This window comes from Acipenser ruthenus, chromosome 3, assembly GCF_902713425.1.
Source record: "Acipenser ruthenus chromosome 3, fAciRut3.2 maternal haplotype, whole genome shotgun sequence".
NCBI classification, from domain to species: Eukaryota; Metazoa; Chordata; class Actinopteri; order Acipenseriformes; family Acipenseridae; genus Acipenser; species Acipenser ruthenus.
In genome coordinates, this window is record NC_081191.1 from 19,135,235 (window position 1) to 19,150,697 (window position 15,463).

The 15,463-nt window shown below is 35.0% G+C and overlaps 1 protein-coding gene across 1 annotated transcript in view; it reads left to right on the top strand.

Annotated features, from left to right (window-relative positions):
- pkhd1l1.1 (PKHD1 like 1, tandem duplicate 1) overlaps positions 1–15,463 on the top strand; it is a 65,938-nt gene that overhangs the window by 40,406 nt on the left and 10,069 nt on the right. The window contains exons 47-67 of the mRNA XM_059012700.1: positions 173–302; positions 501–742; positions 865–1,001; positions 1,091–2,114; positions 2,856–3,047; positions 3,559–3,710; positions 3,942–4,101; positions 4,391–4,589; positions 4,935–5,023; positions 5,406–5,560; positions 6,396–6,525; positions 7,142–7,260; positions 9,385–9,514; positions 9,829–10,005; positions 10,622–10,725; positions 11,143–11,275; positions 11,457–11,578; positions 13,182–13,272; positions 13,948–14,096; positions 14,238–14,360; positions 14,577–14,688. Of these exons, the coding sequence (XP_058868683.1) occupies positions 173–302; positions 501–742; positions 865–1,001; positions 1,091–2,114; positions 2,856–3,047; positions 3,559–3,710; positions 3,942–4,101; positions 4,391–4,589; positions 4,935–5,023; positions 5,406–5,560; positions 6,396–6,525; positions 7,142–7,260; positions 9,385–9,514; positions 9,829–10,005; positions 10,622–10,725; positions 11,143–11,275; positions 11,457–11,578; positions 13,182–13,272; positions 13,948–14,096; positions 14,238–14,360; positions 14,577–14,688 (3,870 nt within the window). The remainder of the gene's footprint in view (positions 1–172; positions 303–500; positions 743–864; positions 1,002–1,090; positions 2,115–2,855; positions 3,048–3,558; positions 3,711–3,941; positions 4,102–4,390; positions 4,590–4,934; positions 5,024–5,405; positions 5,561–6,395; positions 6,526–7,141; positions 7,261–9,384; positions 9,515–9,828; positions 10,006–10,621; positions 10,726–11,142; positions 11,276–11,456; positions 11,579–13,181; positions 13,273–13,947; positions 14,097–14,237; positions 14,361–14,576; positions 14,689–15,463) is intronic.

A 15,463-nucleotide genomic window follows, 5' to 3' on the forward strand; every position in this document is an offset into this window, starting at 1 on the left:
CAAACAGAACACACATAATATAAATTAAATATAAGTCAAATTCAGTGGCATCAGGTATCCCTTAAACTGTTCTTATTCTGGTTAAATTAATATAGTAAAGTTTTTTTTTTTTTTTTAGTTTACATTACATAAAACATATCGAGGTGTGCTTAGTTTTATATTTGTTTCACAGGCATGCCTGTTCCTGTAACTTGGACCCGTTTGGCTAAGACAGCAGACAAAGGTTCTTCCACACTGGTTTTACAGCAAGCTGTGACATGGAAAGCAAGAGATGAAATTGTTATAGCATCAACTGGAGACAGGTATGTGACGTGTATTTGTGTCATTTTAAAGAAAAGAAAGCTTTTTCAACATTTGAGTTCACTATAACAATGTTAGCTTCTTGACACTGTAAAGTGTTTGCCTTTCATTTAGTTTGTATCTGTTTTATATGTACATAATAAATTCATGTGAATACAGTACAGTATTTGTTGTTTAACAGATTACTTGCTGTTTTTTAGGCATAGTCAAAAGGAAAATGAATTAATGAAAATTGAGTCTGTATCAGTTGATGGAAAGACCCTGACCCTAGCAGAACCGCTGAAATACCAACATTTAGGGGTTTCTATCACCTTGCCCGATGGGACAGTATTTGAAGCAAGAGCTGAAGTTGGACTTCTTACTCGGAATATTGTTGTCAGAGGGTCAACCAATATTGAATGGAATGACAAAATAGAGGCCTGCCCTGATGAATTTAACACAGGTAGATTGAATTGTGTAAAAAAGTGCCCACTGCATTATTCATAATATTGACTACTCTATATATGTAAGTATCAAAATAGTACTACTTTTATAAAGCTGCATGCACTAATACATTTATTTTAGGTGAATTTGCTACCCAGACTTGTTTCCAAGGAAAATTTGGTGAAGAAATTGGAAGTGACCAGTTTGGTGGTTGTATTATGTTCCACGCCCCAAGGCCAAGTGAAAGCTTGGCAATTGGAAGAATTGAATACGTTGAGGTATGTAATTCAATATTTAGTTATTCAGCGATAAAAATAGCAAAAGCTTAAACCTTATTCATTTATTTTTTTTTCTCCCTTATCTGTAGGTAGTCCATGCTGGACAGGCCTTTAGGCTGGGGCGATATCCAATACATTGGCATCTTATGGGAGATTTGAAGTTTAAATCTTATGTCAGAGGGTGCGGAATCCATCAAACCTACAACAGAGCTGTCACTATCCATAACACTCACAATCTTTTGGTGGAGAAAAATGTTATCTATGACATCATGGGTGGGGCCTTCTTCATCGAGGATGGGATTGAGACAGGCAACATTCTCCAGTACAATCTGGCTGTCTTTGTGCGCCAGAGTACCAGCCTTTTGAATGATGACGTCACACCTGCAGCATTCTGGGTGACCAATCCCAACAACATAATCCGTCACAATGTAGCTGCTGGAGGAACCCACTTTGGGTTTTGGTACAGAATGCATGATCATCCAGACGGACCATCCTTCAATCACCACATCTGCCAACAACGTGTTCCTCTGGGAGAGTTCTTTAACAACACAGTTCATTCTCAAGGCTGGTTTGGGCTCTGGATTTTTCAGGAGTACTTTCCTGTGAAAAAGGGATCTTGTGACTCCACAGTCCCAGAACCAGCACAATTCAACTTCCTGACCACCTGGAATTGTGAGAAAGGAGCAGAGTGGGTAAATGTGGGGGCAATCCACTTTAACAATTTCCTAATGGTCAACAATGAAAAGGCTGGTATTGAAATGAAGCGTGTTTTTAATTCATTCGTTGATGGCTGGGGAGCAAACGGGGCCATGATTAAGAATGCCACAATAGCCGGTTACGTGGATGAACTCAGTTCTGACTGTACTTCTAAGGGTATCATTCTCCCCTTTAATGAAGGACTGACTGTCACATCTGTTAAATTTATGAATTTTAATCATTCCTCATGTGCTGCCATTGGGGTGACATCGATTGCTGGAAAATGTGTGGACAGATGTGGAGGCTGGGGTGCCAAGTTCAATGAAGTAGAATATTTCAACACACCCAATAAGGCTGCCTTTCGATGGGAACATGAAGTCGTTTTGATTGACTCTGATGGGTCTCTGACGAGAAAAGGTGTGTTTTTTCTTTCAAGTCAGCATACTTTTGAGTATATAGACAGAATTTATAAATGTAATAGTTGATATTTGAGATCAAAGATTTACATCAGTAGTTAGATAAGAAAACACATAATAGAGAAATTCAATTGACGCTGTACAGTATATGAAGGTAAAAGTGTATTATAAACTCATAAAAAGGAAACATTTCCTTATCCAGGGCGACTTACAATTGTTACAAGATATCACATTATTTTTACATACAATTACATTCTTTTTTACACATTGTTTTTACATAAAATTACCCATTTATACAGTTGGGTTTTTACTGGAGCAATCTAGGTAAAGTACCTTGCTCAAGGGTACAGCAGCAGTGTCACCCACCAGGGATTGAACCCACAACCCTCTGGTCAACCACTACTCCAGACTGCTGCCCATATATATATATATATATATATATATATATATATATATATATATATATATATATAAAATTCTAATTACTGTATTTGCCTATACTTGTCATCTATTGACATTTTTGTGTACAACGAGTTGTATAGGTTGAGTTAAGTGGTAGAGTTCATTGATAGAAAAATAATTATACAAACTTTATTTAAGGTTTTTCCATAGGCACTAAATGTTCAAGGTTACAACCTGGGGGGTTCATTCATTTATTGATACTTATAAAGGTTATTCTTTGATATCCATCTTGGTTTCAAGCATCAAATGTAATACTGTACTCAATTATACTGGTCCTTAGGTATTGCTAACTATAAGGTGGTACCTAAAAGCTCCCTACTGGACCCGTCCCACTGCTCTCAGGAAGCTGACTGGAGTGTGGGGTTCCCAGGTTCAGTTTGTGACCCCACAGTCAAGTTCCACCGCCTTGCTTTCAACAATCCTTCACCTGCCTCTCTCAAAGGAAAGAATGTCATTCTGACAGACTTGCACGGTAAGATAATATTATTTTACCTTTAGGCCAGAAGAGCTACAGCAGCCAGTGCAGTACATGAGTTAGCATGACTTCAAATTAGAGGATTTCCGCAATTCTAGGGGCGAGATTGCGCTAATATGATTGGCTAACCAATCTTACAAAGACCAAGCATAATGTTTTGAAGTCTTTCTCTACTGCCTCCCCAATGTATCTCCCTGCTGGGGGTCGGTAGTTATCTGACCTTGGATGACCTCAATTAAGGACGTCTCCTGCTGTTCCTGAAGGTAAGATCCTGGGCCAAACAGTCTAATCATTCCATGTTACATTTTATACTACATCAATCAATGCTGTGCCTTGCTCTTTGAATGTCTTTGACTGTGATGCAAGGCTAACTCTTCTTGTTTTAAGAGTTCTGTCTTTAGCATTACAGTCTTTACGTTTAAAAAAAATGTTTTAGGCTTCTGAAAATAAGTGTGCAACACAAATTGCATGGTACTCCAAGACTTTCATCTTTGTTTTTACAATGTAGGTACCAGTATCATTCCTTACTTAAATAACAGGCTGACCCACGCCCCTGGCTGGATGGCGCTGATTCCAGATGCAAATATGTTTAACTGGTATTTTGAGAATGCTGATCAAATCACCAATATCGCTTACAGTGCCACATTCTATGGATTTAAGGTAATCTGATACTGAGTGATGAAAAAGTTAGAACGCATCAGCAAGTTTCCTCAAATAATCATACTTAGAATAACCTTTTTGTGTGAAGAACAATTGTATTGTAAAACTGGGATTGTAAAACTGTAGGTTGTATTGTGTATAGTTTTATGATTGAATGTTTATGGATTGCTTTAATAGCACATTATGCATGATGTAAAAAGTTGTTTGATTTATGTATTTTTTGTCTTACAGCAAGAAGATTATGTCATTATTTCGCACAATTTCACTCAACACGCAGAGATGTTCAGAATAATTGACACACGTAATAAGTCTGCAGAGCCTTTGAGCTGGGATAAAAATGTGAATGGTGACTGGTATGTCCAGGCCAATACAACAACCTTGAGTTACATAGGTATGTGAAACCCTATTAATCTCTTAATAACCCTATCAATTACCCAAAGTATTTTCTACATACCCACACATGTTGTGGTCTTATTCAAATTAATGTTAAGTAATCAGAATTGTTATGATGGGTTTCTTGACTGGTAAAAAAAAAAAAAAAAAAAATCTAAATATGTAAAAGTTTAAACACAATCTAACACCCCTATCATGACTGCCCAATCCTGATGCAGGTTTGTTTTTCTTATCTCTTGAAATGTAATGCAGGATACTTGAGACTGTATTTGCATTTTGTGTTACAGTGTCTGGAAACACCAGCATGAGCAGACACAGGGAAGCGAGCGTGGATCCTTCCATGTCTGATGAGAATGTGGAGTTTAAAGTTTACACCTGCTTCTTTAACTGTAACCCGTCAGTTCCATCATACATCCCATTGGGACCAGACATCCCGTTGGGACCAGACATCCCGTTACCACCAAACAAGAAGCCTGCACATTTTGTGTATGTCATACAGTAACCCCCAATATACCAACCCCCTTTATCCAAACAGTACCTCATATTCGACCTGGCGGAGTCTCCCCCAAGGTGTTCCACCAATATCAACTCTAATGGCCATTAAGCCCCCTTTATCGAAATGCCCATCAACTTGTTCGGATAAAAGCAGTTCTACTGTATTTTAATTAACAAAAGTTAACAATGATAATAGATCATTCAAGATTTACTTTTATATTATTATGTTTATTAAAAAGTAAACTAAACGGACACATACTTTACAAAACCAAATTCTTTACTATTCAAAAATAGCAATTTTATAAAAAGAACATGTTCCATCTTTGTTTTCTTTAGTTTGTGGTCCAATGACTCTTTCTGGAAATCTTCTGCAGAAAACAATTACGCTGTCCCAACAAAAGAATCTGATGTGGTTATTCCAGCAGGTAATAATAACTATCTGATTTCCATGGAAGCTTCTCTAGAGAGTATAAAACAGGTAAAGCTTGTTAATTATACATTGAATCATAAGAGATTCTAATAACGTTGGGTCCATTCAAACTTACTAAGATAGGTGGGGCTCAACTAGCAACACTTTTTTTGGATTTGCTGGTTTCACTTTAGCTGTATACAATTCAGCCAAAAACAGTATACAGATAAAACACAAAATAATTTGAATTTATAAAAAAAAGTGCATGTCCTCCTTATTTAACTTTGGTTAATTAAGCTGTAAGTGAAAATAAAAAGCTTTAAACTGCGATAACTTGCCAATCACTATTAAAATGTACTTTACAAGGAAGATATAACCAAATTGTTATTTATCTACAGAATATTGGGTGATTCTGGACATAGACACCCCTCCTTTGAATAAACTTACTATTCATGGAGTATTGGAAGTGGACAGCGAAATCTACAGCAGGTCATTTCCTGAAAGCAATGCAACTGGGAAGATAGTAATGAAAGCCACCTATATATCAATACAGGTAAAGAAAGTACTGAGGATAAACAGTGTTGTGCATACTGGTATAATAAATTAATAGAAAGATACAAGTTTGCTAAGTGTGTATACTGCATTGATGTTAACAATGTCCCTTCTCCTCTCACATGTGTTGACTGTTTGCCATGTCATTTACAGCACAGTCTTGATATACTCTATTTTAAATATTGTTATTTGATAATTGCAATACATCTGAAATGAGTGCACATATTATATGAGGTATTACACTATTTAACAGCAAAAATGATAACATTAGTTGACAAGTAAGCTGTTCCTTGATGTTTCAGTCTTGAACAAAGAAGACTACGCAGCGATCTGATTCAAACATTTAAAATCCTAAAAGGTATAGACAGGGGACTTCTTTGACCTGAAATAAGAAACAAGGACCAGGGGTCACAAATGGAGATTAGATAAAAGGGCATTCAGAACAGAAAATAGGAGGCACTTTTTTACACAGAGAATTGCGAGGGTCTGGAACCAACTCCCCAGTAATGCTGTTGAAGCTGACACCCTGGGATCCTTCAAGAAGTTGCTTGATGAGATTCTGGGATCAATAAGCTACTAACAACCAAACGAGCAAGATGGTCTGAATGGCCTTCTCTCGTTTGTAAACTTTCTTATGTTCTTATGTTCTTATGTTTGTACTCTGTGGTGACTGTGTATTTTGTAAAGTAAATCTATACAACTTTTGGAATGTATTCTGGATGTACCATTAGATTCATAAATTAACATGTATAACTGGCCCCCCAGTGCATCACCTGTATTAATCATTCCAGTTGAACTACTTACTAATGAAGACCATGGTTTATTTTCCAATATAGGGTGGTAAACTAATTGCAGGACAGCCTGACAATCCCTTTAAAGGTGAACTAGACATTGTTTTGAGGGGGACTCATAAAACAATAGAGTGGCCTTTGCTGGATCAACCTAACCAGGGAGCAAAGGTTTTAGGTAAGTGACTGTCTCTTAGTATTCAAACTCTGTGAATCTATTTAATGCTGCACTTTCACCTGCACTCGTATCTAACCCTGATGTAACTATCAACACTGTTATCTGCTCTTGAACTGCCCCGATATCAAATCATACTGTGTTTTGTATTTGCTCTTATTAGGACTGAAGTCATTGTATTTTGTTTCATGCTCTTAATTGTACTGTAATTCTTGATATGTAGTTTTTGTATACAACTGTAAGTCACCCTGGGTAAGGACGTCTGCTAAGAAAGAAATAAATAAATAATAATAATAATAATAATAATAATAATAATAATAATAATAATAATAATAATAATAATCTAAACTACAGAAAATCCTAATACTGTAAGTGGTGGATTCAGTTTAAGGCTGGCAGTATTTAGAAATGTAAGGCCATCTTTAAAATTGAAACATGTAATAATAAGATCAACTAAAAATACATTCATATTACATACATACAAATACAATCATATTTATTTCAGTAGAAGCAGAAAAAGCCAGGCAAAAGCATTTTTTTTTACTGTAAACCTCTCTAAGCATCAGCATTGCAAAACAATATTTTAGAAGAAATGAATTTGTATTGGTAATTTTTCTAGGTGTCTTTGGAACATTGGAACTTCATGGGATGCCTCACTCTATATACCGGACTAAACTAGCTTCAACAGCCTCAGTGGGGTCTACCAACCTATCTCTAGTGGATGCGGTTGACTGGAAGGTACAAGTGTCTTTATTTGATTGAAGTACTTTTTCAGTAATGAAAATGATGCATTATTTGATTTGTTGTGATTTAAGCCTGTGTATGGATGTTCTATATTCATGGTTGAAAGTTTTCCTTCTATAGGCAGAATTCTGTCAAATTACCTTTCCCAGGTAAATTCCTATGATTCATGTAGAAATGCCAAAAATATATTTATATTTTTCTTGTGTTAAACTATAAAATATTTTCCAGTGTAATTTTAGAGGGTTTTTTTTTTTTCTCCTGTTGAACTGTAACTTGATTGAGACCATAGATGCCTAAACCATGGGGCACACAGTGGAGGGAAACTATATATATATTTTTGCCCCTCTACTTCTTTTGCTCTGTGTATATACACATTATTATTCTATGTTTTGTTATGGTTTTGCATTTAAATAGTTTAAAATGTATTACAAAAAAAAAAAAGAAACGGACAATCATTCAGAAGACGCCAGAGGTCCGACATTGATTGAAAAAATAAATAAATAAATAACACAATAAAACGCACCCTACACGAACATTGGTTTGACCCATAGTCCGCACTGCACTATTTACAACAAGTTTAAGTTCAACACCAACTTTAAATAAAATGTTGTTACTGTTATTAAGCACTAGTAATAATTTGAAGCAGTGGTATTTCAAAATAACAGAAACCCGTTTTTACTTTCGTGTAGTAGGCTATAATGTTTTTTTTTTCATTCAAAACGTGTCATTGTTCTTTATTGAAATACATTTACAGCTTTCATTTTGAAGCTTGTTACTTATTTGATCAAACCAAGTAGGAATTTGCTTGCACCGTTTAAGATGTTTTTCAAGTCAAGAAAAAAACGACAATAGAGCCACAGTCCTTTCGTAGCCAGTCATCTTACTTTAAAGGCACGTACCTGAAATCGTAAGGCAGTTAAAATATTTTTGCTTATTACTCTCCCTGTCCCCGTCAGTCTGACCTTGAAGATATGAAATAATGTATCTTATCCGAAGCAAGTGCAAAACTTGCCCCAATATTTAAAGTAAAAATAAATACATATTTTAAAACTAACAAGAAATGACTTTATACATTTGAACCCTATTGAAAACCTGTGGTTTCACTTGAAGAGGGCAGTCCATAAGCACAGACCAAAGGATATCAAGGATCTGGAAAGATTCTGTATGGAGGAATGGTCTAAGATCCCTCCCAATGTGTTCTCCAATCTCATTAAACATTATAGAAAAAGACTCAGTGCCGTTATCCTTGCAAGGGGAGGGTGCACAAAGTACTGAAAACAAGGGTGCCAATAAATGTGACACTTCATTTTTTTTGTAAATAAATTTATAATTTGAGAAATTTGTAATTTTGGTTAATTCCATTGAATCATTAATAAAGTCAAATATATTCCACATGTTGGAAAATTACAATATAGCTCAGTACTGGTATTATTTATTTTATACAGTCTTTTTTGCTAATCTTTATCTAGGGTGCCAATAATTTTGGAGGTGACTGTATATTAATACACAATTAAATAAGTTTATTTTAAATAAATGAGTACTGCTAAGAACTAATCATAACAGAAATATGGGTTCTACATTAATGTTGACCTTATACACAAACTGTTATTTTACCAACAATACAAAAAAGTTCAAAAAGATGTACGCGAAAAAATATATTTCAATGTACTTGTACCTAAACATCAATTATGAACATACTTGTGGCATGATGTTTCTGAGTAAAGTGGTCAACTCAGGCAATCCGGTTGAGCAAAGTTGTCATTATGCCATATGTAGATGCCCATAAGTCTCTATAATCTTGAAACTATCCTGTCCAGTAACCTTAAAACACATCTTAATTTCTTCATACACAAAAATACTTGTTTGGTTTAAAAAAGCATTAATACCTTCCACATTGCCCACGCTAGATAATTGACCTTGTATTTCATGAAGTGCCACCCCCTTCGCCTGGGGCCAACTAACCGTCTGTGCGCTCGATCATCTAGCAGGGAATGACCGCTAAACTAGAGGTTAATGCTTAATGAATTTACTCGCTAATTGATGAGTACAAGTTGATTTAAATTGAAACCATGTTAACAAGGGTCAAAAATAAAACTGTGTTTCATGTTCTGTCATTAGGAGGGAGATGATATTGTGATAACTACAACCAGCTATGACTCCTGGCAGACAGAAACAAGAAAGATCAGAATGATTTCAAAAGATGGATTAATCTTGACCCTGAATGCATCTCTCACCTATTCACACATTGGTGAGATAGTTAAAACATACATTATTAGTCATTATATGGGTAGAAAAGGAAGATGTACAGCATCTAAAAATAAACCAGTAGTAATGATGCTGAGGAGAGATTGGATTTATAGCATGAACATTGCTGGAATGTTTTTATTTTGTTATGTATAATTTAACTTCATTTCAGCAATTTGTGTTACAGTTTTTATTAACTAAGATTATATAAGCACTACTGTTATACTCAATTAACTTTTAAGAGATGAAACATATTCTAATGTATCAGGTGCACTATAGTAACAGGAATGCAGTATACATTCTTAATTTATTTTTCAGGCGAGACTTATGGTGTACCTGCTACAGACCAGAGTTACACACTGGCCGGTGACGTGGGTCTTCTGACTAGGAATATCAAAATAATTGGTGAAGATTATCCAGACTGGTATACAGAGTCTTTTGGAGCCCGAGTTCTAGTTGGCTCAATCTGGACAAATGATGACACTGAGTACAGAGGTGTGTTGAACTCTTTCAGCAATCTAGATCTGTATGTTAAAAAAGATGATAAAATGATGATACTTTTTCTTACTGTAAATTCTGAGCTCCATATTAACCTCACCTTACTATTAACACCACTCTCTGTCAGGCCCTTTTTAATTAGGATTACTTAGCACTATGCATAGTATTTGAATCTGTCTTGTTCTAGTGATCCATGTATATTTAAAACATTATGTACATTGGGATAAAAGGACATACGGTTTGGTTCTAAATGCCACTTAAACGTTGAAAAGTCACAATAGCACATTATATTTCAAGACCTGAGTAGATACAAAAAAATAAATAAAAAAATGTAAGTTCTATTTTTTTTATTAAAGCAACAAAATGTGAATGATTTCAAACATCATAAAATGGTAAGGGAGGGTTAACAGATACCTTTAATGGCATCTGTTTTATTAATTTAGCAATCTGTATTGTTATTCAACTGTAATTCATTCTCTATTAGGACTATTCCGGACAACATGCTTTTCCAAATTAACAAAGTATAACTAATTGCATTCTTTTTTTTTTTTTTTGCCCTCCCTCCTCCCCCCGTCCCCCCATCCCCCCATCCCCCCATCCCCCCATCCCCAAGGAATTGCCAGAATCAAGGATGTTGAATTCTATCACAGTGGCCAATTTGGCTATAGTGATTACAATGATCCAAGATATTCAGTGGCTTTCACAAATCTGGGAGAGGTTTGTGCAACACCTTTAACAAAGTCTACTTCATAAACACTGTATTACAGTTGTTCTCAATTGCAAAACCATAATTACTGCTTATTCCAATCACTATTTAAAAACATTATTACAAACACTGCAAGTTCACACGTTCTCAGAAAATGTTGTATTTCTTGCAACAAATAGGTATTTTTATAGGGATATTTTCAAAATATTATTGGTAAATAACTAATTTACTTAAATATTAAATGTGACCTACTAAATACATCTTTATTAGTCTATTAGGTTAGGATGTTGTTTGTCAAATGTTAAATCTAAAGATGTTAATTTGTAATATGCAGTTTCTTGTATATCACATTTTTATATTTAACAAATGCAGATAAAACATATCTGACAGCTAATGGTAAAAGTTCAATATGTCATTCTTTTTTCCAGATTCCAGAGAATGATGATTTGTCCTATGTAAAAGGCTGTGCGTTCCATCATGGCTTCTCACCTGCTATAGGTGTCTTTGGAACTCATGGACTCAATATTGAAGACAATATTATCTATTTTACTGCTGGTGATGGTAAAAAACAAAACAAACAAAACAAAACAAAATTCAAGTACATTTTTCTTGTTATACTTTCTTTGTTTACTCTACATTTGTGTGTTAATTATTCATATACCTTACATTTTTTTTGCTTACTATTTCATTTTGAGAGTACATTTCCAAGATAAACACCTTGTTTTATTAATAATATTCATAGGTATTCGGATTGGGGGAAACAGGAACAGGATTAGGAGGAATTTGGTAACTTTGACTGTTTGGCCCGGTGCCTGGCATGGAAGACAGGAAATTAACAACATGGAATGGCATGCTGCAATTAAGGTGACTGTCTGACACTGACTCAAAATGTGCATTCATAGTTGGATATGCTTTTACCAAACTGGCTATTTTAAACTCAGATGTCAATTTATTAGTCAGGTAATTTTTAAATATTCTTCTGATTCAAAGACAGTATAGATAATTGTTCTTATGGTCTGAAATATCAACTAAACTAAAAAAAAAAGTAATAGTATATACCACTGTGGCATGATAAAGGTTATTTTATAATTTGATTTTGGTTTATTTTCAATTTGAAGATTGTGTTTTCTTTTTTAATTATAAAAAATCGTCCCCCAAGCGTTGTGATTCAAAGAGTGTGCTCGGCCTAACACAAATTGATTAGCACTGGTCAATTGATGGAATGTAGGACACAGAGAGGGCTAATAAGCAGAAGTAACTAACACCCTCCTTTATAAACAGCATGGTGCCTGTGCTTGTGTTTTCTGTAACTTTGATGACAACTGTGATCGAACAACCACTCACTCACGTTTGTTGCGCCTTTCAAACAGACCCAGCACACAGAGAAACAGAGTTTTCAAACCACTTACGTGCAATTTTTTTAATAAACAAGAATGAAACAAAACAAAATAAACACCTAGCTCCTTTCTGAGCACTAACTAAAACACAAACAGGAACCTAACTCAAACAGGACAGCTAAGGTGTTTACAGTGTTTAAGGGCAGCAGTGTGGAGTAGTGGTTAGGGCTCTGGACTCTTGACCGGAGGGTTGTGGGTTCAATCCCCAGTGGGGGACACTGCTGTTGTACCCTTGAGCAAGGTATTTTACCTAGATTGCTCCAGTAAAAACCCAACTGTATGTAAGATAATGTGAAATCTGTATAATGTGATATCTTGTAACAATTGTAAGTCACCCTGGATAAGGGCATCTGCTAAGAAATAAATAATAATAAATAATACGTGTTAAAAAAAGAACGAAACAAAACTCACAGGTTTATACAAAACACGATTCACAAAAAGGCTATACACAGTACCCTTTGTCTTTCAATATGCTTGCGCACACAGTATCAAGCAAACTTCTTCACACAGAGCAGCCCAGAACAGGTGCTTTTTAAACCCTGCACCTAGCACTAATTTACAATCATTACCAGGTGCGGGTGATAATTAACAATAATCAAAAACAATTATCAAATTAGGGCTTTTCAGCCCGTGTCCTTCTGGGAGGTGTAGTCCTGTTCTCTGTCCCCTCCCCGCCCCCGGACTATACATTCTCACATAACGTTTTTTTGAAGTGCATGATTTCTCAAAAAATACATTTTTCTTAAATACATTTATTTTTTAAAATAATATAACCTTCATACTTCATAACTTAATTAATTAAATGTGTTTTAGTTTTGAATGTGGAGCTATTATTTTAGTTGTGATTTGTCTTTCTGGATGTCAGCTATGAGCTCTCTCAACAGAAACAGAATAAATTAAACTATCAACCTGGTTCAGGCTGGGAAAGGTCTACATGGAAAATGATTTGTACAGCAGAAAGGTTTCTTGTGATTTCACTTTTTTAACATCATTATTTTCTGTTGTGTTCAGTTTGTGTCTTTCAAAGTTATTAAAGCAGATTTTAACAATGTCTCATTCTTTTCCCCCAGATCAATGAAGGTCAAAGCAATGTACTTCAGGATAATATTGTAGCTGGGTTTGAGAGAGTTGGATACCGCATTGATGGTGAACCATGCCCAGGTAATTAACCACAAAGATCTCATACTTTTTTTTTTTTAATCACATTGACTGAACGTGTTACAGTTTTCAAGGAAGGATTTTGATGACAAATGATCCTCATTCCAGTTAAGGAAAGTTGGCTTTTTCAGCTCTTTAGAGTAAAATGCCCTCACATGACTTTTTAGAATAAGGAAATCAAATGCATTGATGATTAGTAATCCACAGCAGCACTTATCTTAGCTCAAAGCCAGTTACAGCTATAAGAAAACAATGATGTACACAGTGTTGTGCTACTGCCTTACTGTTTTAAAAGACACAATGGTATGTTGGTAATCAGTATTGAATTAGTCAGTTTGTTAACAATGAACATACCTGTTATATTTATTCTATTACTATTGCTATAATATAGAAATTCCAGCTGTGGTCTAATGAATTTGAAATGAGGATATAGTCTTTATACTGTACATACTATGTCTGTACATCACACTTCCATTTTTATATATAGAAAGAGAACCGCAGATGTGTAAGGACTGTTATTATTATTGAAGGTACCAGAATCTGCAGTCGAGGGACTTGTCCTTCCATCTGTCTTTACGGACAAATACTAAAGTACACAAAACGGTCGTTGGTAGCTCTCTTTTTTTACAGCTGGAAATATATTTGTTACACAAATGACTAATTCTGATCTGTTTACAGGTACATCAAATCCAGCTGAGGCCTGGCACAACAATGAGGCCCATGGGGGTCTGTTTGGGGTGTACATGAATAAAGATGGCATTGCTAATTGCTCCTATGTTCAGGGATTTACCATTTGGAAATGCTGGGATTATGGAATCTATTTCCAGGTAAGATTTTTGTTTTTGATTATAATGGGTATTAGATTACAAACACTTCAGTTTGATTTTCTAACATTTACTTGCAGTGAAGCAGCATATAGCAGAGTTGTGTGTATGTACTGAAGTTATTCCATTACTCTTGATTTTCAGACATACACTAGCGTGCACATCTCGAATGTCACATTAGTAGACAATGGAATGGGAATTATACCATTGATCTATGAACCTCCTTCTCTATCACACATGTATTCCAACAAAACTGTACAGATTCAGGTAAGAAATATATTTATTTGAATCTAAGACCTTTCCGAAGCTCAGTTAAAAAAAAAAATGGATAATTTTGGAATGTTCTGAAATGTACAGGATTTTACTAACATATCTTCTGTTTCTCATATTAGACAATATTATGAGTGATATAAAATTACCTTTTCTCAATTTGCATTGCTTGGTATGTTTAAAGTCTGTGCTCTTCTCCCTTTTTTTCTGTAGAAATCCCTGATTGTAGGAAATAGCCCAAACTTTGATTGTTCAGATGTGGTAAAGAATGAGGATCCAAACATCAAATTAAGTACTTCACATAGGAGCCCCAGGCCTCCTACAGGTATTGTCATACATGTTCTTGTAAGGATGTTTGGGTGTTTCTTTCTTTTTAAAGATTTTGACTCTTACTATTATTTTTTAATTTGTTATTGAATTGCTCTGAAAATCTGTATGAAACAAAGGGCAGGATTTTCAAAAGTTCGTAAATGATAACTCCAGTGTTAATCAAGAAATCGGTGTGTAACATTGATTTTGGCATTTTCAAGCAGTCGTTATGCCTATTTCGTTATTAAATATTCGTCCTAATGTGATTTCTGAAATTATGTTGATTTATGAAATAATGTTAATATCTTAATGAGCAGTGCTTCTTGCGACTATTTCTTTGGTTTGCGTGGGAATTTAAAAGCAAATCTGTGTTAATTGTCATCATTTATCAGGAGCTAATTTGCATTTGGAAAAGGAGGGTTTTAATTAACTAAACAGTATATACAGTAACTCACCTTGAAACAAATTTAACAGACCGTGGCTGACGATACAGAAAGAGAGAGAGAGTGTGCACAGGACCAGAATTCATTTCTTACAGACAACCTAGATAATTCAGTATTTGTAGTTATGAAAATATTTTAGCCTTTTCTATATTTGTGGTTATGAAGGAGATTTATTCACTTGTTTTAATCATTTGTAACCTTATGGAACGTTTGTTGTATTGCTAAAATGATATACCGTTATTTGCATGAAGTTTAATTTTACAAGAAATAATGCAACTGTAGCCTGTTTGAATTCTGCATAAGTACATTGATTGTGGATTTGCAATGTGTCCTTGGCTCTTAACACGT